Source organism: Gigantopelta aegis, unplaced genomic scaffold (assembly GCF_016097555.1).
Source record: "Gigantopelta aegis isolate Gae_Host unplaced genomic scaffold, Gae_host_genome scaffold72, whole genome shotgun sequence".
In the NCBI taxonomy this organism is placed as follows: Eukaryota; Metazoa; Mollusca; class Gastropoda; order Neomphalida; family Peltospiridae; genus Gigantopelta; species Gigantopelta aegis.
This window is the reverse complement of record NW_024537379.1, coordinates 617892-644881: the sequence shown is the minus strand read 5'-3', so window position 1 is coordinate 644881 and position 26990 is coordinate 617892. Positions and strand designations below refer to the sequence as shown.

General features: G+C 39.3%; 1 protein-coding gene across 1 annotated transcript in view; it reads left to right on the top strand.

The window, feature by feature from the left end:
- LOC121367243 (phospholipid phosphatase 1-like) overlaps positions 1-26461 on the top strand; it is a 28752-nt gene extending 2291 nt beyond the window's left edge. Inside the window, exons 2-6 of the mRNA XM_041491352.1 lie at positions 15098-15252; positions 17127-17422; positions 20891-20948; positions 24605-24781; positions 25296-26461. Of these exons, the coding sequence (XP_041347286.1) occupies positions 15098-15252; positions 17127-17422; positions 20891-20948; positions 24605-24781; positions 25296-25433 (824 nt within the window). The 3' untranslated portion in view covers positions 25434-26461. The remainder of the gene's footprint in view (positions 1-15097; positions 15253-17126; positions 17423-20890; positions 20949-24604; positions 24782-25295) is intronic.
- The last annotated feature ends 529 nt before the right edge of the window (positions 26462-26990 follow it).

Below are 26990 nucleotides of genomic sequence, written 5' to 3'. Positions count from 1 at the left end.
ATTAGGTTTATTAGCATTTACGAGTACATCAAAACATTAATATGTTCTCTGTTGGTATGGTAAACAAGATCCATCATTCTTAATGTCAACTCCTGTAGTTAGTCCACTTTAAATGCAATGAGCGTGAAATGAAAATGTATGATTAATATAACTAAATAGTTTTCTATTTGATTGTAATATTATATGAATATGATAATATGACTACTTCCACATTTGAACAATGAAAGATTACATTTACTTGATCTTCTCATTGCTTTTAATTCTCAGTGTGAGTGTTATAGCAGTGATACTTTTTGTATGAACTGTTGTAATAGTTATACGTACTTGTTCCATTGTTTTCACCAGTGTCTAGTGAAATTCTGTGTGTACTATTAGTTGAACAGTGAAAAGCCTGGTATACCAACCTTAAGATACAAGCTAGTTCACAGGGTCCATAGGTGATGGTTCTGGGTGATGTAATGGCCACTCATTTGAATAATTAATTTTGGATAATTCTGTCCCAAGCTGCAATCCACACGATATACTTTCGATTGTGCCAAAACACATGAAATAAAAATGGGATTTCTCCAAATCCACAGCATGAATAAAGAATGTGAGTATATGATTATACTAAATGCAGTCGAACTCCACGACTAGGTCAAAACGAAAAGTGTGTCCCTAAATCTAAACTAAGTTATTGATGTGATCAAAATTCAACTCAAGGTTCATTTTTCTGATTAGTCACCAGACAGAAAGAAAATTATTGATCAAAACAGAACTTAAGTTCCAGTCTGGTTCTATTCCATTGCCTTCCTAAACAACTTTCACCTTCCTTAATCTTCATCCTCAAAAAGGACTACCTCATCATCAGATGATACTGTCATGTCATCCTCTTCGATGCTGTCATCATCAACGATCCCGTTTTCATCTGGAATGAGGGTTTCTGGCAGTTGTATCAGTGAGATCGGCATTCACCCACATTTGTGAAACAAAGGATGCATGTTTGATATGCATGGTTAGCTCTGCTTCACATGGTGGAATGGCACTTGCAATTATGGCCTTCAGCTTCTCCAACGGATTTTTGGTCGTTGACTTTGGTCCATAACCCTTTTCAAATATCTTGTATTGAAAGGCATTAGGTGTTGTCTTGCTTGTATCCTTTGTTCCATAGATGCTAGCGGTAAATGTTTGCAGGGTGTTTTGTATGATATGACTGAGTTCTGCATCAATCGCCATATCTTCAAATGCTTTTTGTACCTCGGTATTCTTTTCCAGCTTAGCAGATGGTCTCAACTTTCCCTTGCGAACAAATGATACAGTGTAGTCACTACCGGTGAATGCATGGAATCCTGGTAGTGCTGCACATATCTGAGGGACAAGTATCTGGTAAATAGTGATTATATTGGTATATCTGTGGCTATTTTTGACAGCTGTACCAACATCAATCCACAGTGGCGATCAAACTGTCTGCAGTCATACAGCATGATGACTGCTATGTCAGTATCTCCTTTTACCCCAGTCTTGTGAGTGTCATCAACTGCTTTTGCATGAAGGCATATCTTGGTATCCGCCTCCTTGTGCCTTCATGCAAAAGCAGTTGATGACACTCACAAGACTGGGGTAAAAGGAGACATAGTCATCCGTGCGTCAGGTACTGACAAAGCAGTCATCATGTTGTATCACTGCAGAAAGTTTGAGTTTGATACTTGGCCCTCAGATATGTGCAGCACTACCAGGATTCCGTGCATTCACCGGTAGTGACTACACTGGATCATTTGTTTGCAAGGGAAAGTTGAGACCATCTGCTAAGCTGGAAAATAATATAAAGGTACAAAAAGCATTTGAAGATATGGCGATTGAAGCAGTCATATCACACAAAATACCCTGCAAACATTTACCGCTAGCATCTATGAAGCAAAGGATACAAGCAAGACAACACTCAATACCTTTTGATACAAGTTATTTGAAAAGGGTTATGGACCAAAGTCAACGACAAAGAATCCGTTGGAGAAGCTGAAGGGCATAAATGCTAGTGCCATTCCACCATGTAAGGCAGAGCTAAACATTCATATGAAACATGCATCCTTTGTTGCACAAATGTGGGTGAATGCCAATCTCACTGATATCCAACAACATCCAACTGCATCAACTGGTTGGGATTTTTACAATGGATATTATCAACCAATATTCCATGAAGAAACACAACTGCCAGAAACCCTTATCCAGATGAAAACGGGAAAGGGTTAACCTGAAATTAGATGGATTTTGACCTTTGACCCGTTCTTAAGTGGATTCAGTACAGGTTTTGACAATTAAAAATCACTGATCCTTAGTCAGGGTACCCTAAAGAATATTTTGGCATCAGTTTCGTTGATGTTCTCAACCATGCTAATTAAACTTCTCATTAGTGCTAATTAGGGGCGTTCTTAAGTGGACTAAGTACAGGAGCTGACACTTAAGAATGGTGGATCTTAATTAGTACATCAACAGAGAACATTTTGGTGTAGGTTTGATTGGTGTACTCAACCATGCTAATTAAACTTAAAATTTTGGGTATTTTGAGGGGCGGCCCCTCGGATTGGTACAGTAGATGACCCTTAAGAATGGCCGTTTGGGGTTTCCACAGCCCACATCTACATATTCCAGGCCTCAGACCTTTTGTACTCGCAATGCTAATTAAACCTCTCTGGGCTCCCGGACTATACCGAAATCTACAGATTCGCCAATTTGTGTTCGCTAAATTGTTCTACTTAGGCTGCTGACATATGATATCGATATAATACAACCATATTATATAACCCGTTACTGTATCGATGTAATACAACCATATTATATAACCCGTTACTGTACCGATATAACACAACCATATTATATAAACCCATTACCATACAGATATAATACAGCCATATTATATAACCCGTTACCATACCTATATAATACAACCACATTATATAACCCGTTACTGTATCGATATAATACAACCATGTTATATAACCCGTTACCGTACCGATATAATACAACCATATTATATAACCCGCTACCGTACAGATATATTAATACAGCCATATTATATAACCCGTTACCGTACAAATATAAGGCCAAGTAAAAAAAATTGTTTGGTTCCTGTTACATGCCAAAAACAAATAGGGTAGGTAGGTAGGTAGGTTCCCCCCCCCCCCCCCCCCCCATTTTCGAGCTAATATTTCCTGAATAGTATAGCAGATTAATATATTAAAAGCTCTTTCTTTGTGTTACAGTGCAACTGACAATACATACTCTAATGAGAATCATTAATTATTTTCTATAAAAAAAAACCATGTCGTAACCTAGTCAAACCACAATCGGTATTAATGTAAACACCACCCAAGTCTAATACTACACGGTAAGGTTATAAACGACGATAACACTAAAATAACACTATAATTTGTTCATTTGGAAAAAGTTTTAATATCAAAGGTCTGATCCACAACATGGTTACACCCCCTCACAACTACAGCAACAACACTGATCTTCCCGGCCTATTTCATTGCCAGTATTGCAGTAACAAAATGTACATCATGAACACAACGAAGATGTCAATAAAAATTAACAAAATAAGTTAACAAAAAGATCTCCATACTAACTATCCTCATAGCAGAGATATCAAAAGAAAACAACTATTTTCAGGAAAACAGTTTCCCTTTTGGTCGTCCATAAGGACACTGCACAGTATCTTTGCACTGTTGACAAAGAGGTAAAACAGGTTCGTATTTTTGCTTTTAAAGGTCTGATCCACAACATGGTTACACCCCCTCACAACTACAGCACTGCAGACGCTATTAAATGTGAAAAGAGTTGTAATTCCTTAAGGTTTTGGGTACTACCAGTTCATTTCAAATGCCATGGATATCATATTTAATAATAAATACAGGGGTTATTTGTCAAACAAATGCAAAATATTCATAGAGTTGATGTCTAAATATTTAATTTAAGTAATCTTTTCAGCATAATCGGCTATTTTCATGTTTACTCTTTATGTTTAACATTGAATCGTAACTCGGTATTTCTAGAAGTTCGATTACGTTTTAGGGAATTCCCCTACCAAAATAGACTGGACATTTGTATCATTCTGCTTTTTAACAGTAAACTAGCGTAACATTTTGAAGATTGGATTCACAAGTTCCGAGTAGTTCCGAATGAGTACGAGAACACGTCCGAGAGCATGTGGTGTCAATGGCGTCTTCCATTTACAGAGTAGAATGTCAAAAATGTGCTCATTCAAATCAAATAATATTACACATGTATTTAAATCAATTTCAAATGAAACGACATTCAAGGAATCGGAACACCTCGTCACATTCCGCTACGCTTATATTTCGTGGAAATGTACGAGGAGTTCCGAATGGCTCTCGGAAGCTTTTCATTTGGAACTCTTCGGAAGTAAAATTGCGCGAAGTGTTCCGGGTCTTCTGGTAACGAGATCTTGGACTGACAGATCTCGTGGCATCTCTCTGCAGTTGTTGTTTTTAGAGTCGACGAAAATTAGGATTGATATTAATGGATTATTAAATAAAACAGGTGGAAAAAAAAGGGTGGGGAAAAGGTTAAAAAAAGTTTAGGGTCGGCACCAAAAATTTAGGGACGGTCGGGTAACCGGAACCAAACAATTTTTTTTACTACGCCTAATACAACCATATTATATAACCCGTTACCGTACCGATATAATACAACCATATTATATAACCCGTTACCGTACAGATATAATACAGCCATATTATATAACCCCTTACTGTATCAATATAATACAACCATATTATATAACCCGATACCGTACCAATACAATCATATTATATAACACGTTACCCTATCAATATAATACAACCATATTATATAACACGTTACCGTACCAATACAATACAACCATATTATATAACACGTTACCGTACCAATACAATACAACCATATTATATACCCGTTACTGTACCGATATTATACAGTGCTCGCCCAATCTTCAATTTCTTTCGCCAATCTAAATCTGTATTCGCCAATTACATTTTGGCATTTCAGTTAAAAAAAATTGTTTTTAATCCTGTTCTTTATGATAATATAGTACATGCTAAGATGTACTTATTAATCAGTTTACGTCTACGTATGACACTGTTTTAGGGGATTATTTTTTTTAGCAGATCTTTCAACCTGAAAAGAAAAATTAATTAGATCTGCTCGAATTTTAGTATACACCATCCGCGTATTAGACCAAACTCTGGTTATCGACAACAGTGTGTAACCCCCCCCCCCCCCAAAAAAAAAAAAAAAAAAAAAAAAAATCCCGATGCATATATAAATGCAAAATAAATGTTTTTATTAACAAAATGTAAAAAAAAGTGCGAAACGACCCTACATGGGTGCGAACCGACTCAGTTAACAGTACAAATGGATCCGGGTCGAAACGACGCGGGCGATCTAATAACAGGGGCGAAACGACCGGTTACCAGTCACATCAGATACTGTGCTACCTCTCCAGAGTGCTCCAAACCCACCGGCCTATATGCATATATCTTAATAAATAGATGTATTATTGTATATATAATAGAATAAAATAGATAAGATTCTTCTATTATATATACAATAATACGATTGTTTTTAGAAACGAAATGACCAGACATGCTGTTTTATTTTATCAAACAAATATCTACTCAAAAAGAATTTAAGGGTCAAAAATTTATAACCAAATAAGTTTCAGAGTGTATTAGATTGATGATGTAAACTACACCAAAAAAAGTATTTATTGTTCCATATTTACAAAAAGCCCACAAATAAACGTCACTGTATACAAGAAAGTCACATGACATGCTGTCAAAGTTGAAGGTTGTCAAACATGGATTTTACACATTAGAACATTCGTTTAATAGTGTGTGAATCCACCCCTGGCGCGAATACACTCGACACATCGTTGCCTCATGCTGTTGATCAGACGTCTGAAGAACTCTTGGGGAATGGCCTGCCACTCTGCCATAAGAAGTTGACCCAGATCATGAAGGTTGACCGGAGGGGCATGGTTATCCCGAACTCTCCTGCCTAATTCGTCCCAGGCGTGCTCTGTTGGGGCCAAGTCAGGCGAATATGCTGGCCAATTCATCCTGGCGATACCTTGTTGTCTGAGAAAGTCCGTTACCACCCTGGCGCGGTGGGGTCTGGCATTGTCATCCTGCAGAACTGCCCCGCCGCCAATCTGCTGAAGGCCTGGGAGAACCAACGGCCGGATAATCTCATTCAGATAGGGGATTCCATTCAGATTGCCACCCACCACATAGAGGGGGGTCCTGTGGTGGATAGAGATGCCGCCCCACACCATGACGCTGCCACCACCGAAACGGTGACGTTGTCTAACGTTAACGCCAGCGAAGCGCTCCCCAGAACGTCTGTAGACACGAACCCGACCGTCGTTGAACTGGAGACTAAACCTGGACTCATCAGTGAACATCACTCGACCCCACTGAACACGTTGCCCCCGCAGATGAAGCGTGCACCAGTGACGTCTGGCCGTTCTGTGACGTTGTAGGAGTGTTGGTCGAACAGCCTGGCGACGGCAGCGTGGATTATTGGCTCTCAAGATGATTGTGTATGGTTTGATCAGACCCTCGAGTTCCAGTCGCAGTCCGCAGATTGTCACGTAATCGGCGTGCAGTGGTTGTGCGTTGAAGTAGAGCCATATTGGTGATGTAGCGGTCCTCTCTATTTGTAGTGCTTCGTGCTCTTCCCGAACGTGGACGATTTTGAACAGAATTCGTTGCTTGGTACCGTTGCCACAGTCGGCCAACGACACTCTGACTGACACCAAGTCTCAGAGCAACATTTCTTGGCGTATTGCCATCTTGAAGCCAAGCAATAGCCCTTCCTCGATCTTCGATAGTCAGTTGACGTCGCTACATTGTCGAATTTGGAGTGTGCACCGTACACGAACGCAAGCTCCAATTATACGGAAATTCAGCATTGGGAACATGGAATACACGTGCAAAGCGTGCAAATGAAGCGCTTTGTGAAAAAGCAAGTTATTTGCACTTAGCAGACCTTTCGCTTTCGCCCTAATTTACGTGCAAATGTAAGCATGTTTTCGCCATTAGAACTAGTCGACAGTGGATTTTAATTCATGTATGGGTTGCTTAGACCCACTTTCGTCAAAATGGAACAATACCATGCGTGACATTATGGTCTAGCTAATATAATTGACATTCAGAAAATAATGTCGAAAATATCGTCTGACCCTTAAATTGTTTTGAGTAGTATATATATATATATATATATATATATATATATATATATATATATATATATATATATATATATATATATACTGAACAAAAAAAAGAAACTTCCGATTTGTACATATAGTATTTGTTGTGTTAAAGAATTCATTGTGTAATGAAATTATATAGGTAGTATTAGCCGTGAGCTGTATTATCAGGATTCATGAATTTTATCGATTATTTTTGCACTGTTAATCGTCGACAACGTAAAATTCAATTTGCACGTGCATGCTGGTTCGACATGTCCCATGTAGTATTCGGTCAATTTGTTTTACTTGTCTTACTGACATTGTTGTCAAGTGAACGAAAATGCTTCAACATTTGTAAAAAAATTAACGTTTTTTACATTGTAGCATTTTTAGTATGCCAAGAATACCCAATAATTTACGCGAACGGGCGATTGGCATGCTTGATGCTGGCATGTCGACAGAAGACGTTGCAAGGCATGTTGGGAGTTCTAGTTGAGCGATACGAAATCTTCGCATAAGATTTCGAACGACAGGACGCACCAACGACTTGCCACGTCGTGGACGTCCGCGTGTTACAACGCGTGGTCCCCTTACCTAACCGATATAATACAACCATATTATATAACCCTTTACCGTACCGATATAATACAACCATATTATATAACCTGTTACCGTACCGATATAATACAACCATATTATATAACCTCTTGCATTACCGATATAATACAACCATATTATATAACCCTTACCGTACCGATATAATACAATCATATTATATAACCCGTTACCGCACCGATATAATACAACCATATTATATAACCCTTTACCGTACCGATATAATACAACCATATTATATAACCCCTTACCTTACCGATATGATACAACCATATTATATAACCCGATACTGTACCGATATAATACAACCATATTATATAACCCCTTACCGTACCGATATAATACAACCTTATTATATAATCCCTTACCTTACCGATATAATACAACCATATTATATAACCCCTTACCTTACCGATATAATACAACCATATTATATAACCCCTTACCTTACCGATATAATACAACCCTTACCGTACCGATATAATACAACCATATTATACAACCCTTACCGTACCGATATAATACAACCATATTATATAACCCCTTACCTTACCGATACAATACAACCATATTATATAACCCCTTACCTTACCGATACAATACAACCATGTTATATAACCCCTTATTGTACCGATATAATACAACCCTTACCGTACCCATATAATACAACCATATTATATAACACCTTACCTTACCGATATAATACAACCATATTATATAACACCTTACCTTACCGATATAATACAACCATATTATATAACCCTTTACCGTACCGATATAATACAATCATATTATATAACCCCTTATCGTACCGATATAATACAACCATATTATATAACCCCTTACCTTACCGATACAATACAACCATATTATATAACCCTTTGCCGTACCGATATAATACAACCATATTATATAACCCATTATGCTATCAGTATAATACAACCATATTATATAACCTGTTACCGTACCGATATGATACAACCATATTATATAACCCGATACTGTACCGATATGATACAACCATATTGTATCACCCGTTACGGTATCGATATAATACAACCATATTATATAACCCGTTACCATACCGATATAATACAACCATATTATATAACCCGTTACCGTACCGATATAATACAACCTTATTATATAACCCGTTACCCTACCGATATCATACCACCATATTATATAACCCGCAGTCTTTCGTTTTTGACGGACGCGAGCGCTATAACGCCCGTGAATCCCCGCCAACTCGCCCTGACGGGCGCGAAATAACGCGCCCCTAAATTGAAGGAATCACGCTTGTATATTTTTTTATTTTTTTATCTCTGCCATTTTAATTGTTTATTGAATCCAATCCACAACGCCACAATCCATTCCATTCTGTTCACAATGAACGTCCTAGAATACGTTTTATTAATTGAAACACGATTGGTTGGTTATCTTTACACTTAGCCAATCAGCTAGGAGTTCACTTATTATTAAGATTTCGTCGGTTTTGTTTTGTTTAAAGCCGCACACCCTAGTTCCATCCAGCGAAAATAAATTATAATTTGGTTAATCTACAAACCTGTAACACACTTAGATCACGTTTGTATCAAATGGAGTGAAAAAGCAGGTTTTATATCGATAAATACCATGGGAATCCCCATGTCCCAATTGCTTGAAATAATTTTTAAAGTTAGTATTCTGATGTCACCGGTAGATGTCGCTCGAAGCACAACAATGCCTACGTCACGACAAATTTCACAGACTTGGGGTGCGTTCCTTTCACCTCTCCTGGACATGTTCCAACTGTTCTGTCCTGGTTGTATCCCCTCTCCAGATATCGTAAGACTTAGCAAAATTATTGGTTTTAAGGGTTTGTAACTTTTTGTATTGAGACACTTACTTGTCTGAACTTTATTGTTACTGAAAATTTTCACGAACTGTGAAGAAATATCTCACAAATGAACAACAAGCAAACGACAACAAATCGGATGTTCATTGCGCGAACCGTGCTCGAGAAAACAAACCGAACGAAAATGATAACGGTCACGTGGTATACCAAAGTCTGTGGCGTTTACACAGGAAGATCCCTCTAAAAATAGATTGGACCTCCCTTGATTAACGTTTTTTTTCTCGAGTGCGCGCGGCATTTTAAGAAATACACAAAATGCATTTCGTGGTTTTACAAACATCAGGATTACCAGGATTACCAAAAAGCACTTCAGGTGAATGGAAATGTGTATTCTAAATAATAAAATGTAACTAAAGTGCAATTTTATTTGTGAAAAAATGGGTTTAATAGCGAAAAACAACGCCGTAATGATTAACAACTAGCCGTAACTAGGGCGTTTCCCTTTAATTTCGTACAATGCAGGTAATGTTCGCGAAATTTATTTTACACTGTCGTCGTTTTGATCACGTACAGAACAAATAATAGGTGCGTTGTCCAATAATTCTATGATGTGACTAATGTTTATACATGTTGATATCACAGTAAACGCGTACACCAACAAAAAACTAATTTAGTAAAGCAGGTTTTATTTTTGTTCATAGCAATGCGACGTATTCGCACATTTCTACTTTTTGTTTCACGATACTGCCACGTTATTTAAAGCCAAGGACATTGACTTCAGTAAAGTCAGATTTCTAGTACATGTGATCGGTTGCCGGACACCTGAAACAAACATACAAACATACACCGATTTAATTTCAACTCAGTAATTCGAATTTACCGACTGTAAAGCGTGTATATTTTAAAATTTATTTTACATTTAATAGGGTTGGGGTTTTTGGGGGTGTTTTTTGTATGGGTTGCTATGATTCGAGTTAGTAGTATAATAAATGACGTGTTAACTACAGTACACCGATAATGAAAGTTAATCCTGCTTGTAAAAAAAGATATATTTATAAATATTGCAGTAAGATATATTTGGGTAGAAAACAATAGATGTTGACATTTTCTCTGTTATGACATTTTTTATTTTTTTTTAAATAGAGAATTTGCAGGTACATAACATGTATATTATGATATGATAAATGTGATAACCATATGCTATGTGGTTGTTACACTTTTAATTTCTTTTTAGTTTAAATGATTTACAAATAGGCCTACTGACATTACTTTTTGTAAGAGTTTTATTAGACATTTTACAGTTAGAATTCTTAATAACAATATCATAGTTGTTACAATGTCAGTTCACATTCAGTTCACAGGTTTGTGTCCATGGAGAAATCATATCACTCTGCGATGAAGATTAAAATAATGCACAAACAAATCAGTTTCAATTCTTTATTCATAAAATAGTCAACAGATTATCATGATTCAGAATTTTAATGTAACATGATATGCATATAATACATAAGAAATCGATAAATGTTGTGTTCATGGTGTTTCTTTTTCTTGTGTAAGACTGCAATGGCCCATTATTTCATCTTTGAGAACAACCATCATATTAGTTAAATTAGGATATCTATTTTGAAAACAAAACATAACTCTTAAGATATTTAATTTAGAAATCATTACTCCTCAAACTTAATCATGTTCATGGGTGCAATTCCTCTCGGTCTCTTGCCTCCAGTTCTGATTATTTTGAGGGATGCGATTTTCCCCTTCTGCATTTTGAGGAGTGTGATTTCCACACACACACACACACACACACACACACACACACACACACACACACACACACACCCTCGTAAGCATTTTGAGGATTTTTAACACTCCTGGGTTTTTCAGAAACTAAAGTCTGAACCCGTTACCGTACCGATATAATATAACCATATTATATAACCCGTTACCGTACCGATATAATAAACACGAAAGACATCCAGTTTTATATTATGATTATTAGTTTTTTGTCAGGTCTTATCAGGGGACAGGAGGCTTGGGTGCAGTCAGCCTCTACCCCTTAAATAACCCTTATCTACCCTTATCGGGCTCATGTATAATTATTTTCCTGAAATAAAACAATACCAGAAGATTGATTGTTAATACTGACATGTAACCACAAACTTGTGAAGTGTACACTGGCGTAGCCAGGATTTTATATTCGGATGAAGTAGGGAGGTGGGCATAATGTAAATGTTTCCGACCAGTAGAGCCTTTTCAATGACGTAACGTACAAATTAAATACATTTTCTTATTTAAAGTATCAGTGTCTGTATTTACAAGGTGTTTGTTGTTGCCTTAATGCTTGTAGTATCCCCGTCGTGGGCCCATTGAGCTATTTCTCGCTCCAGCCAGTGCACCACGACTGGTATATCACAGGCCGTGGTATGTGTTATCCTGTCTCTGGGATGGTGCATATAAAAGATCCCATGCTGCTAATCGAAAAGAGTAGCCGATAAAGTGGCGACAGCGGGTTTCCTCCATCAATTTCCCTGTGGTCCTTAACCATATGTCCGACGCCATATAACCGTAAATAAAATGTGTTGAGTGCGTCGTTAAATAAAACATTTCCTTCTTCTAATGCTTGTAGTAGTCTAAACCGGATTTTACATCCCAGTAATTTCGTACGTACGAACAAATATATATCACGAATTAAAGTAAAAACTGAGTGCTACAAACAGTATACGACAGCAAACACATTCGAAACTGGCATTCTAAAGAAGAAAATGTGTTTAGTATGAAATAGTATTCGTTATCTTAAACATCTTACAATGGCTGCAAACTCAGGACAGTCCCTTAAAAACGTTCGTTATTTTGGGTTCGAAGTAAACTGATAACTTAATGATTGTTAATATGATATATAAGTTAAAAGTGGTTTTTTGTTTGTTTATCGAAACCACTTAGTCGGACTAGAGGACATTGAGTAAATTAATCATCGGCTATTGGATGTCTTTTATATGCACCATCCCACACACATGATATCACGTAACATGACATTTGATATACCTGTGGTGATACACTGGCTGGGACGAGAAATAACCCAATGAGTCCACCGACGGGGATTGATCCTAGGCCGACCGCTCGTCAGGCGAGCGCTTTACCACATGGCTATGTCCCGCCGGCCGTTACAGTCGCACTCAATTAGTGGTCTCTAGTGGTGTCGTTAAACAAAACATACTTTAACTTTCAAATAGCGGTGTTCCGATCATCGATTATAAATTGTAGTGTTTTCCCTAGCTTGTTTTAGCATGGTGCAGCACCATGCCTCAGTAGTCTAGCGCCATCTTGCCTTAATCAGTGCCATGCTGCCCTGAGATTAAATAAGCCTTTTTCAATAACTAATTCTAAAATTGTCTTTATAAAACACCCAGAAAGGTATTATTAATCAATAAAATATGCCTTTTATATCTTTTGCTATTCATTTATTAAAGCAAATGCATAAATCACTTTAATGTTTATTTCAATTAATTTTTGTGTATTTTTTAATGAAAAACAAATGCCCTGAACATGGTGAAAATGCCCCAAAAGTGTTTGGCACCGTCTACTATACTTTGCCAAATTTCTAGGGAAATCACTAAATTGCATAATTGATTATCGTCGAAAATATCAACTGTTATTGGAAGGAAGGAAATGTTTTATTTAACGACGCACTCAACACATTTTATTTACGGTTATATAAAATCCTAAAATTTGCTACAGTTATATTTTAAATTGATTTTTGAGGGGGGGGGGGGGGGGGTTGGGGTTTTTTTTTGTTTTTGTTTTTTTAACGTTGGAGAATCCGAGGAATCCATTCGGGAAAGTTGTTTGTATCCTTCTCCCACATATTATTGTCTATGCGCTCACCTCCCACCCCCATCCCATATGGATTTTTTACGTGACACTATTGTTCTAGCTGTCACGACCTCATGGCTAACCGCGCATCATCTTCGACCCTCGTGGGTTAGTTTTCTACAATCGACAGTCTGACGTAAACCGTGTATTACCGACCTCGGTGGCGTCGTGGTTAGGCCATCGGTCTACAGGCTGGTAGGTACTGGGTTCGGATCCCAGTCGAGGCATGGAATTTTTAATCCTGATACCGACTCCAAACCCTGGGTGAGTGCTCCGCAAAGCTCAGTGGGTAGGTGTAAACCACTTGCACCGACCAGTGATCCATAATTGGTTCAACAAAGGCCATGGTTTGTGCTATCCTGCCTGTGGGAAGCACAAATTAAAGATCCCTTGCTGCCTGTCGTAAAAGAGTAGCCTATGTGGCGACACCGGGTTTCCTCTAAAACACCGTGTCAGAATGACCATATGTTTGACGTCCAATAGCCGATGATAAGATAAAAAAAAATATCAATGTGCTCTAGTGGCGTCGTTAAATAAAACAAACTTTACTCCTTTTTTTTTTAAAACCGTGCATTCTCTGTTGCAAAATAAGCGGATTATGAATACGTTTTCAGTGAGCAAATTAAATATAAATAACTCGTGAAGGCAGCGAGATGAGTGAATCAAGGCAGATATTGTGTTGCATGTTGATAATGGATTATTGTCACAACAGAATGGACATGCATTAATGAGAAACATTAGCGGTGGTAACATCTATTGGACCAAGTTGAAACACGGAACACTCGCCGATCGATAGTCTTCATTAGTATAGTTACATTTCCGATGACAATCGCTTTATCGTTTCAAAATCTACTATATAATTAGCCACTATATGGTCAGTTTTCGATTATTTCTGATTATCGTGTATCTCTGTCTGTCTTTGCCTCCATATCTGTCTCTGTTGATCTATCTTCTCTGTTCTCAATGTATGTCTATAGTTTGTTTGTCTCTCCAGTCTCTCTTTTCCTCTGTTTCTCCATCTCTATTTGTCCCTATATATCTGTCCGTGTCTGTCTCTCTCTCTCTCTACCACTCAATACCCTCCCTCTCTCTCTCTCTCTCTCCCTCCCTCTCTCCATCCCTCTCTCCCTCCCTCTCTCTCTCTCTCCCTCTCTCCCTCTCTCTCTCCCCTCCCTCCCTCCCTCGCTCCCTCTCTCTCTCTCTCTCTCTCTCTCGCTCTCTCTCTCTCTCGCTCTCTCGCTCTCTCCCTCTCTCCTCCCCCTCTCTCTCTCTCTCTCTCTCTCTCTCTCTCTCTCTCTCTCTCTCTCTCTCTCTCTCTCTCTCTCTCTCTCCCCCCTCCCCTCCCTCCTCTCCCTCTCTCCTCTCTCTCTCTCTCTCTCTCTCTCTCTCTCTCTCTCTCTCTCTCTCTCTCTCTCTCTCTCTCTCTCTCTCTCTCTCTCTCTCAGTCGCTGTTATCACTCTATGTGCTTTGTTTTCCAGTATGATTTATTACACTGTACGCTTTGTTTTCCAGTGATCACACTGTACGCTTTGTTTTCCAGTGTTCGTGGCTGTGGTCACACTGTACGCGGTCGACATGCACCCGTTCCAGCGTGGGTTCTTCTGCTCGGACGAGTCGCTGAAATACCCATACAGAGATGACACCGTCACCATGGTTGTGGCCGGCGCCGTTGGGCTCATCGCCATGCTCATCACCGTGAGTAGTTATACGGAGAGCAACCGGCAGGGGCGTAGCTGTCATCGGGACCTGGGGTGGGTGGGGTGGGGAGTGGACCTTTTTGTACACATTTGTCACCTTGATACCTATATGAATAACTTAACTGTGAGTAGTTATAGGGAGAGCGACTGACAGGGGCGTAGCTGTCATCTGGACCTGGGGTGGAGGTGGGGGTGGAATATGAACCTAGCGGATCTTTTTGAGCACGTGTTACCTCGATACCTATATTAATAACCCAACATTGCACTGTAAAATAAATGTATTAGCCCATGGGGAGGGGATCGTTGAGTCGGACAGCCCAGGTGTCTGAAATGTATGCCCTGGACAGCGAATTGGACCCCACTTGGATATAAAAAAGTAAAGTTTGTTTTATTTAACGACGCCACTAGAGCATATTGATTTTTTATATTATCATCGGCTATTGGACGTCAAACATATGGTCATTCTGACACTGTTTTTTTTTTAGAGGAAACCCGCTGTCGCCACATAGGCTACTCTTTTACGACAGGCAGCACGGGATCTTTTATTTGCGCTTCTCACAGGCAGGATAGCACAAACCATGGCCTTTGTTGAACCAGTTATGGATCACTGGTCGGTGCAAGTGGTTTACACCTACCCATTGAGCCTTGCGGAGAGTCGGTATCTGGATTAAAACTCCCATGCCTCGACTGGGATCTGAACCCAGTACCTACCAGCCTGTAGACCGATGGCCTAACCACGACGCCACCGAGGCCGGTCCACTTGGATATATGCATGGTACTAATTTGAAATTAAATGTAGTTTGTATTTTGTATTAGAAAATGGTTTTATTGCGAGACAAAATGGAGAGTTTATTAAAACGGTAGTTGTGTTTGTATTTTGCATTACTAAATTGTGGAGTAATATTGTGTAAGTTAGATTGTGAGTTCATTAAAATTGTAGGGGTATTTGTATTGTGTATTTTGTAAATGATGTAGTTATAGTATGTTGATTAAAAAATTGTGACTTTATTAAAACTATACTGGTGTTTTTGTATTTCGAATTAGTAAAATGAGGTTATAATGTGGAGAGGTGATGTTGTGAGTTTATTAAAACTGTACTGGTGTTTGTATTTGGAATTAGTAAAATGATGTTATAATGTGGAGAGGTGATGTTGTGAGTTTATTAAAACTGTACTGGTGTTTGTATTTGGAATTAGTAAAATGATGTTATAATGTGGAGAGGTGATGTTGTGAGTTTATTAAAACTGTACTGGTGTTTGTATTTGGAATTAGTAAAATGAGGTTATAATGTGGAGAGGTGATGTTGTGAGTTTATTAAAACTGTACTGGTGTTTGTATTTGGAATTAGTAAAATGATGTTATAATGTGGAGAGGTGATGTTGTGAGCTTATTAAAACTGTAATTGTCTGTTTATTTAGCACCAGTAACTGATGTTATGATATGGTGAGACGGGAATGTGAATTTGTTAAATTAAGTCATGGATTATAGCCACAGAAACCTTCAAAGAGTCATGGGGCATCATGGAAGATCATGGCATATCAAAGGCTGTGGTATGTGTTGTCTTGTCTGTCGGATGGTCCATATAAAATATCCCTTGTTACTAATATTGGAACTATTTAGCGGGTTTCCTCTCTATGGTTGTTTTATAATGACCATATGTTTGACATTCATTAGCCGATGATCAATACATCAATATGTTCTAGTGGTGTCGTTAAATAAAACAAACTGTATTTGCGTTTGCATTTTCTATTAATAAATGATAAATAGTTAACGGCGATAATGAGAGATATTAAACCGTAAATTAGTGTACGTGTATATTGTGAAGCGGGCTTGTAACTTTAAACTTTTTCATGTTTGTTTTTTCTTCCTCAGATTTTCGTCTTGGAAGGAATAAGGACGTGGATCGTTGAACACGCCGGCACGAGTTCGACCCGCGAGAAGGCGATCTCCTATGTGAAATCTGTTGTCTGGAATGTAGCAGTCATGCTGTTTGGAACCGCCTTTCATTTTCTATTGGTCGAGCTGCTGAAGCTGTCAATCGGCAGACTCCGCCCACATTTCTTTGACCTGTGCAAACCAGACTTTAATACCATCAACTGCACTTCCGGTTACGTCACTCATTATACTTGTACAGCAACAGTAGATACGAAAAAACTTAACGATGCTCAGTAAGTTTTCTTAAATATTATATGCATGATGTTTTTAATTTGTGTCGACACGTCATAAGAAATTTATTTATCAAAGGCCATGGTATGTACTACCCTGTCTGTGGTCCTTAACCATATGTCTGACGCCATATGACCATAAATAAAATGTGTTGTGTGTGTCGTTAAATAAAACATTTCTGTTTCTTTCGCCTACAATATGAACCACAAGCTAATTGCCATGTTCAAAATCGTATGTACGCAAAAACGGCGTCAAGGGTTTTTTCTTTGAAGAGGTGGTGGCTAGTATAATGAGTGAAGACGGGCAAATATTTACGTTCGAGTTTTTCTTCTTCTTTCTGCCTTCTTCTTTCTTTCTTTCCTTCTTCTTCTTCTCCTTCTTTGCCGTCTTCTTTTTCTTTCGTTCTGAGTTCTGGTCAGATGTTTTGTTATTTGAATTATTAATTTTTTCCGACTTCCTCTTCTTTTTCTTCTTCATCATTTTTCTTCTCCTTTTTTTTCTTATTTATTTGATCTTTACTTCTTATTTTCTTCTGCTTTTCTTTCTTTGTCTCCTCCACCTTCTTGGTCTTCTTCCAGGTAGGGGCGGGACGTAGCCCAGTGGTAAAGGATCGATCCCCGTCGGTGGACCTATTGGGCTATTTCTCGTTCCAGCCAGTGCTCCACAACTGGTGTAACAAAGGCTGTGGTATGTACTATCCTTTCTGTGGGATGGTGCATATAAAAGATCCCTTGCTGCTAATCAAAAAGAGTAGCCCATGAAGTGGCGACAGTGGGTTTCCTCTCTCAATATCTGTGTGGTCCGTAACCATATATTCGACGCCATATAACCGTAAATAAAATGTTTTGAGTGCGTCGTTGAATAAACATTTTCTTCCTTCGTTCCTTCCGTCCTTCTTCCAGGTCGACGTTTTCATTCCAAACGTTTTCTCTCCTTGTTCTGTGTGGTGGCCATAATGTTCTGTCTTATACTGTATGTACTGCCCTGATTGCTTCATACATTGTTTATGTGGCGAGATTTAGCTGGCGAGATTTAGCTGAGTCAGTGGAGTGCTCGATTGAGGCTAGGCGCTTGTGTCGCAGGATCGAACCACCTCGGAGGATCCATTCAGCTGATTGGTTTTTTTTCTCGTTCCAACCATTGTACCACAACTGTTCACAGGCCGTGGTATGTGCTTTCCTGTCTGTAGGAAAGTCCATATAAAATATCCCTTTCTACATTAGGAAAAATGTAGCGGGTTTCCCTTGATGTACTACTCAAAAGAATTTAAGGGTCAAAAATTTATAACCAAATAAGTTTCAGAGTGTATTAGATTGATGATGTAAACTACACCAAAAATTTAATTTATTGTTCCATATTTACAAAAAACCCACAAATAAACGTCACTGTATACAAGAAAGTCACATGACATGCCGTCAAAGTTGAAGGTTGTCAAACATGGATTTTACACATTAGAACATTCGTTTAATAGTGTGTGAATCCACCCCTGGCGCGAATACACTCGACACATCGTTGCCTCATGCTGTTGATCAGACGTCTGAAGAACTCTTGGGGAATGGCCTGCCACTCTGCCATAAGAAGTTGACCCAGATCATGAAGGCTGGCCGGAGGGGCATGGTTATCCCGAACTCTCCTGCCTAATTCGTCCCAGGCGTTCTCTGTTGGGACCAAGTCAGGCGAATATGCTGGCCAATCCATCCTGGCGATACCTTGTTGTCTGAGAAAGTCCGTTACCACCCTGGCGCGGTGGGGTCTGGCATTGTCATCCTGCAGAACTGCCCCGCCGCCAATCTGCTGAAGGCCTGGGAGAACCAACGGCCGGATAATCTCATTCAGATAGCGGATTCCATTCAGATTGCCATCCACCACATAGAGGGGGGTCCTGTGGTGGATAGAGATGCCGCCCCACACCATGACGCTGCCACCACCGAACCGGTGACGTTGTCTAACGTTAACGTCAGCGAAGCGCTCCCCAGGACGTATGTAGACACGAACCCGACCGTCGTTGAACTGGAGACTAAACCTGGACTCATCAGTGAACATCACTCGACCCCACTGAACACGTTGCCACCGCAGATAAAGCGTGCACCAGTGACGTCTGGCCGTTCTGTGACGTGGTAGGAGTGGTGGTCGAACAGCCTGGCGACGGCAGCGTAGATTATTGGCTCTCAGACGATTGCGTATGGTTTGATCAGACACTCGAGTTCCAGTCGCAGTCCGCAGATTGTCACGTAATCGGCGTGCAGTGGTTGTGCGTTGACGTAGAGCCATATTGGTGATGTAGCGGTCCTCTCTATTTGTAGTGCTTTGGGGTCTTCCCGAACGTGGACGATTTCGAACAGAATTCTTTGCTTGGTACCGTTGCCACAGTCGGCCAACGACACTCTGACTGACACCAAGTCTCAGAGCAACATTTTTTTGCGTATTGCCATCCTGAAGCCAAGCAATAGCCCTTCCTCGAACTTCGATAGTCAGTTGAAGTCGTACCATTGTCGAATTTGGAGTGTGCACCGTACACGAACGCAAGCTCCAATTATATGGAAATTCAGCATTGGGAACATGGAATACACATGCAAAGCGTGCAAATGAAGCGCTTTGTGAAGAAGCAAGTTATGGGCACTTAGCAGACCTTTCGCTTTCGCCCTAATTTACGTGCAAATGTAAGCATGTTTTCGCCATTAGAACTAGTCGACAGTGGATTTTAATTCATTTATGGGTTGCTTAGACCCACTTTCATCAAAATGGAACAATACCATGCGTGACATTATGGTCTAGCTAATATAATTGACATTCAGAAAATAATGTCGAAAATATCGTCTGACCCTTAAATTCTTTTGAGTACTATATACATTGCTTCTGTTACTGATTAAAAAATACAATTCTTACAATTCTTTATTAGCTTTAAATTTTACAACTCATCAGCATATATACAAAACATAATACAAAACAAATATATATATATATATACAATATATACATGTGCACAAAAATGATGGGTATGTTTTAAAAAATAAATAATTAGGGATACTAAAAAAAACATTTAAAAAAAAAAAAAAAAGTTTTCCTTACTTACTGTAATAGCTAATCTGTAATTAGTACAATTATCACCATTCAATTATACCATAGTGTCTTCCAGCTGCAAAGAAAGAAAGAAATGTTTTATTTAATGACGCACTCAACACATTTTATTTACGGTTATATGGCGTCAGACATATGGTTATGGACCACACAGATAGTGAGAGAGGAAACCCGTTGTCGCCACTTCATGGGCTACTCTTTCCGATTAGCAGCAATAATAATAATAAAAAATATTTAAAATACTTAATGTTGAAATGTTTTTAAAATATAATTCATTATAACAGGTTTTGAAAGCTTTTTTTCGCTTCCATACCATGTATGTTTGTGCATGTTTTTGTTGGCATGTTTTTGTCTGTGAATTTTAATGATATCTTTTTCTCTTTTTTTTCCAGTAAATCCTTTCCGTCCGGACATGCGTCATTTATAGCCTACAGCATGACCTATGTCATTGTGAGTACTTTGAAAACAGCTCATGTAACCCATTTCAGCCCTCTGTCTCGTCTATAGCCTACAGCATGACCTATGTCATTGTGAGTACTTTGAAAACAGCTCGTGTAACCCATTTCAGCCCTCTGTCTCGTTTATAGCCTACAGCATGACCTATGTCATTGTGAGTACTTTGAAAACAGCTCGTGTAACCCATTTCAGCCCTCTGTCTCGTTTATAGCCTACAGCATGACCTATGTCAGTGTGAGTACTTTGAAAACAGCTCATGTAACCCATTTCAGCCCTCTGTCTCGTTTATAGCCTACAGCATGACCTATGTCAGTGTGAGTACTTTGAAAACAGCTCGTGTAACCCATTTCAGCCCTCTGTCTCGTTTATAGCCTACAGCATGACCTATGTCAGTGTGAGTACTTTGAAAACAGCTCGTGTAACCCATTTCAGCCCTCTGTCTCGTTTATAGCCTACAGCATGACCTATGTCATTGTGAGTACTCTGAAAACAGCTCATGTAACCCATTTCAGCCCTCTGTCTCGTTTATAGCCTACAGCATGACCTATGTCATTGTGAGTACTTTGAAAACAGCTCGTGTAACCCATTTCAGCCCTCTGTCTCGTCTATAGCCTACAGCATGACCTATGTCATTGTGAGTACTTTGAAAACAGCTCGTGTAACCCATTTCAGCCCTCTGTCTCGTCTATAGCCTACAGCATGACCTATGTCATTGTGAGTACTCTGAAAACTGCTCATGTAACCCATTTCAGCCCTCTGTCTCGTTTATAGCCTACGGCATGACCTATGTCATTGTGAGTACTCTGAAAACTGCTCATTTAACCCATTTCAGCCCTCTGTCTCGTTTATAGCCTACAGCATGACCTATGTCATTGTGAGTACTCTGAAAACAGCTCATGTAACCCATTTCAGCCCTCTGTCTCGTTTATAGCCTACAGCATGACCTATGTCATTGTGAGTACTTTGAAAACAGCTCATGTAACCCATTTCAGCCCTCTGTCTCGTTTATAGCCTATAGCATGACCTATGTCATTGTGAGTACTCTGAAAACAGCTAATGTAAACCATTTCAGCCCTCTGTCTCGTTTATAGCCTACAGCATGACCTATGTCATTGTGAGTACTCTGAAAACAGCTAATGTAACCCATTTCAGCCCTCTGTCTCGTTCATAGCCTACAGCATGACCTATGTCATTGTGAGTACTCTGAAAACAGCTCATGTAACCCATTTCAGCCCTCTGTCTCGTTTTATAGCCTACGGCATGACCTATGTCACTGTGAGTACTCTGAAAACTGCTCATGTAACCCATTTCAGCCCTCTGTCTCGTTTATAGCCTACAGCATGACCTATGTCATTGTGAGTACTCTGAAAACTGCTCATGTAACCCATTTCAGCCCTCTGTCTCGTTTATAGCCTACAGCATGACCTATGTCATTGTGAGTACTTTGAAAACAGCTCATGTAACCCATTTCAGCCCTCTGTCTCGTTTATAGCCTATAGCATGACCTATGTCATTGTGAGTACTCTGAAAACAGCTAATGTAAACCATTTCAGCCCTCTGTCTCGTTTATAGCCTACAGCATGACCTATGTCATTGTGAGTACTCTGAAAACAGCTAATGTAACCCATTTCAGCCCTCTGTCTCGTTCATAGCCTACAGCATGACCTATGTCATTGTGAGTACTCTGAAAACAGCTAATGTAACCCATTTCAGCCCTCTGTCTCGTTCATAGCCTACAGCATGACCTATGTCATTGTGAGTACTCTGAAAACAGCTCATGTAACCCATTTCAGCCCTCTGTCTCGTTTATAGCCTACGGCATGACCTATGTCACTGTGAGTACTCTGAAAACTGCTCATGTAACCCATTTCAGCCCTCTGTCTCGTTTATAGCCTACAGCATGACCTATGTCATTGTGAGTACTCTGAAAACTGCTCATTTAACCCATTTCAGCCCTCTGTCTCGTTTATAGCCTACAGCATGACCTATGTCATTGTGAGTACTTTGAAAACAGCTCATGTAACCCATTTCAGCCCTCTGTCTCGTTTATAGCCTATAGCATGACCTATGTCATTGTGAGTACTCTGAAAACAGCTAATGTAAACCATTTCAGCCCTCTGTCTCGTTTATAGCCTACAGCATGACCTATGTCATTGTGAGTACTCTGAAAACAGCTAATGTAACCCATTTCAGCCCTCTGTCTCGTTCATAGCCTACAGCATGACCTATGTCATTGTGAGTACTCTGAAAACAGCTAATGTAACCCATTTCAGCCCTCTACGTTAAGTTTAACATCTAGATGGAAGGAAGGAAATGTTTTATTTAAAGAGGCATACCCTAGTTTCAACCCGTGGAAATTAACACTAAGTTTAGTTAGTCTATAAACCTGTAACACATTTGGATAAAGTTTCAGTTGCGTGAAACATGAGTGTGACTTTGAAATGGTGAAATACCCTTAAAAAACCAGACCAAAACTAGACTCCATAACTGTTACTTCTCAGACGCACGTGCGTTTTTAAAAATATGAGAAATGCATTTTGTGATATTAAAAATACCAGGATGACCAAAAAGACTTCGAATGTACGGAAATGGATAATCTAAACAATAAAACTTAAGTAAAGTATGATTTCAGTTATCAAAAGGAGCTCTTATAGTCAAAAATATACCTTTGTGTTTAAAAACGTTAACAACACATTCGACACATTTTATTTTCGGTTATATGGTGTCGGACATATGGTTAAATACCACACAGATATTGAAGGAGGAAACCCGCTGTCGCCACTTCATGAACTACTGTTTTCGATTAGCAGCAAGGGATCTTTTATATGCACCATCCCATAGATAGGATAGCACATACGACGGCCTTTGATATACCAGTCGTGGTGCATGGAGATCGATTCCAAACCGACCGCGCATCAAGCGAGCGCTTTACCACTGGGCTACGTCTCGCACACACACACACACACACACACACACACACACACACACACACACACACACACACATCTAGATGGCGCCTACTTATATTTGTATGTAGTTTTTATGCAAGATTTTAGTTGCCAAATGGAAAAAAAATATGGTCGGTTATACGACAAAATCGGTGGCAATGTAGAGGGCTGCCGTTATATTTCTAAACATCCTGTTTCACGGCGGTGAGCAGAATTGTTTCAGCGACGTGGGCGGGCGGGGTACAGCGTTTAAACAAGGCACATGCAGTAATATGTGTGATATCTGGACTAGAGACAAAAACCATAGACGCCAGAAACCGGGGTATATCTCTGTCCCTCTCTTTGTATGTCTGTGTATGTCTGTATATCTTTTCTACTCACAGTTAATAATATATAGTCAATATTATCATTCTCTGTTTACAGAAACTGTTTTAATATGACTAGATTTGATTATACCATTGTAAATTGTTTTATAAAAAAATATGTGTAGATAATTTAAGAAAAGTATACATAACTTTGCATTAAAAAAACCCAGTCTACATAAAAATACACGCAAGAAAAAAAAAACATAAAATGTTATCCACTCTCAAAATCCACACATTAAAACCATCATAAAACTACACATAAAACCATATATGTAGTATAAAAACCACACGTGAAAAGCACACACAGAAACCGTCACCCATCTGTTTCTTGTTCCAGGTATATCTCCAATTGAGGCTGCCACGTCACAGTTTCCGGTTGATGCGCGCGTCGCTCCAGTTCTGTTCGGCGATGGTTGCGCTGTACGTCTGCGTGTCGCGCATATCCGACTATAAACATCACTGGAGTGACGTCATCTCCGGCGGCGTCATAGGCACCCTTGTGGCTGTACTCACTGTAAGTAAAACGAGGACCAGTCTAGGCGCATGTGGCGGGTGTGGGAGGTGGGACGGGTGAGGAGGTGGGGCGATTGAGGGAAGTATTTTGTATTAGTAAATGATGTTATAATATGGTGATGTGAGATTGTGAGTTTATTAAAACTGTAGGTGTGTTTGTATTTTGTATTAGTAAATGATGTTATAATATGGTGAGGCGAGATTGTGAGTTTATTAAAACTGTTAGTGTGTTTGTATTTTGTATTAGTAAATGATGTTATAATATGGTGAGGTGAGATTGTGAGTTTATTAAAACTGTAGGTGTGTTTGTATTTTGTATTAGTAAATGATGTACTATAGTGAGGCAAGATTGTAAGTTTATAAACACTGTAGGTGTGTTTGTATTTTGCGTTAGTAAATGGTGGTGTAATATTGTGGGGTGTGATTGATTATTAAAACCGTAGTGTGCTTGTATTTTACATTAGTAAATGATGATATGGAGGGGCAGATTTCAATGTTTTCTTTTCGTTGTACAGATTGCGTACATATCTGACCTCGTCCCACGACGACAGGTGGACGGAAGTACGTCGGACAGCGGAACTGTATGTGCCAAGACGAACTCCGGCGTGACAGAGAGTTATAAGAAAAACGACATTGAAATGCAAAGAGAGTAGTGACGTATGAAGATGGGTACAGGTCTATAGGTATCGGACGATGCCACCAAACAGAGGGGAGAGGGGTACTATAATAAATTGTTCTTTCAGTTACTGGGAGTATTGCATGACCATCACAGTTTAGAGGTCAGTGCCTCCCCCAACCCCCGAAATGATGTTTTTCCTTTTTGTTTTATCACTGAAGCGATATTTCTTCAGATACACATCTGGGCCCGGTAACATAAAGCACTCGTAACACTTACGTAAGACGTACACAGTACATAATGTATGGCGTACGTCTGACGTAAGTGTTACCAGTGCTTTGTGTTACCAGGCCCTCTACCAGACCATTTCCGACTAAATTTGGTGAGAAGCTTTCTTGACCCATAGACAAACACAATTATACGTTTTGTCATTCTGACTCTTCCCCTTTCCGTCCCCAGGGTCTGATTTGGTGGCCTAAATTGGGAAGGAAAAACAAGCCGATTTTAAAAGTTCTTCCATAAATGTTAAACCTTAGCAAATGGAAAAATAAATTAGTGAGTTTGGTCATTCCGACTCTCTCCAGCCAAGGGAAAGGGCCCAAAAAGGAGAAATTGAGCCAATTAAAAAAACAAAATTCGTCTACTTCCAGAAGATGCTATAACCGAATAGTCTTCTTATATGTAAAAGTCTTTAGATCATTGACGTAGGAACGGGGGGGGGGGGGGGGGCATACTCATACACACACATGCACGCACACACACACACACACACACACACACACACACACACACACACACACACAACACACACACACAACACACACACAAATACACACATACAAATACATACATATACACACGTGTCCTCAATGAGTCAGGTATCTGCTCCATGAGTCAGGTATGTCTGCTGCATGAGTCAGGTATGTGTGCTGCATGAGTCGGGTATGTGTGCTGCATGAGTCAGGTATGTGTGCTATGTGTGCTGCATGAGTCAGGTATGTGTGCTGCATGAGTCAGGTATGTGTGCTGTATGAGTCAGGTATGTGTGCTATGTGTGCAACATACTGTCGGGTAATATGCTATGTTGCTACATGAGTCGGGTATGTGTGCTATATTTATGAAAAGGTTTAAACTAACTAAATCAAATGTCTGCTCCATAAGAACATGTTGATATATTCAGGTATATTTCCATGAGTGGTATTTTCTAATGTGTCTAATGACCATTTAGGACATTTCTTTTATACATTCTTTCATTGTATCTTTCACTTTATATTGTATTTGTAAAAACATTAAACTAACTAAATAAATGTCCATTGTACATATTAATAAATGAGATGTTTTTGCTAATGTGTCTAGTGTGGCGGACATTTCATTATACACGGAATACTGATCTGAGTTCAATCAAAAAAAAAAATATATATATACAGTTGTAGACAATGGCCAAACGTAATCGTATTGGGGGACGGGATTTAGATCAGTCGGTTGAGTGCTCGCTTGAGACGCTTGCGTCGCAGGATCGAACCATTTCGGTGGACCCATTCAACTGATTGGGATTTTTCTCGTTCCAACCTTCCTGTCTGTTGGAAAGTGCATA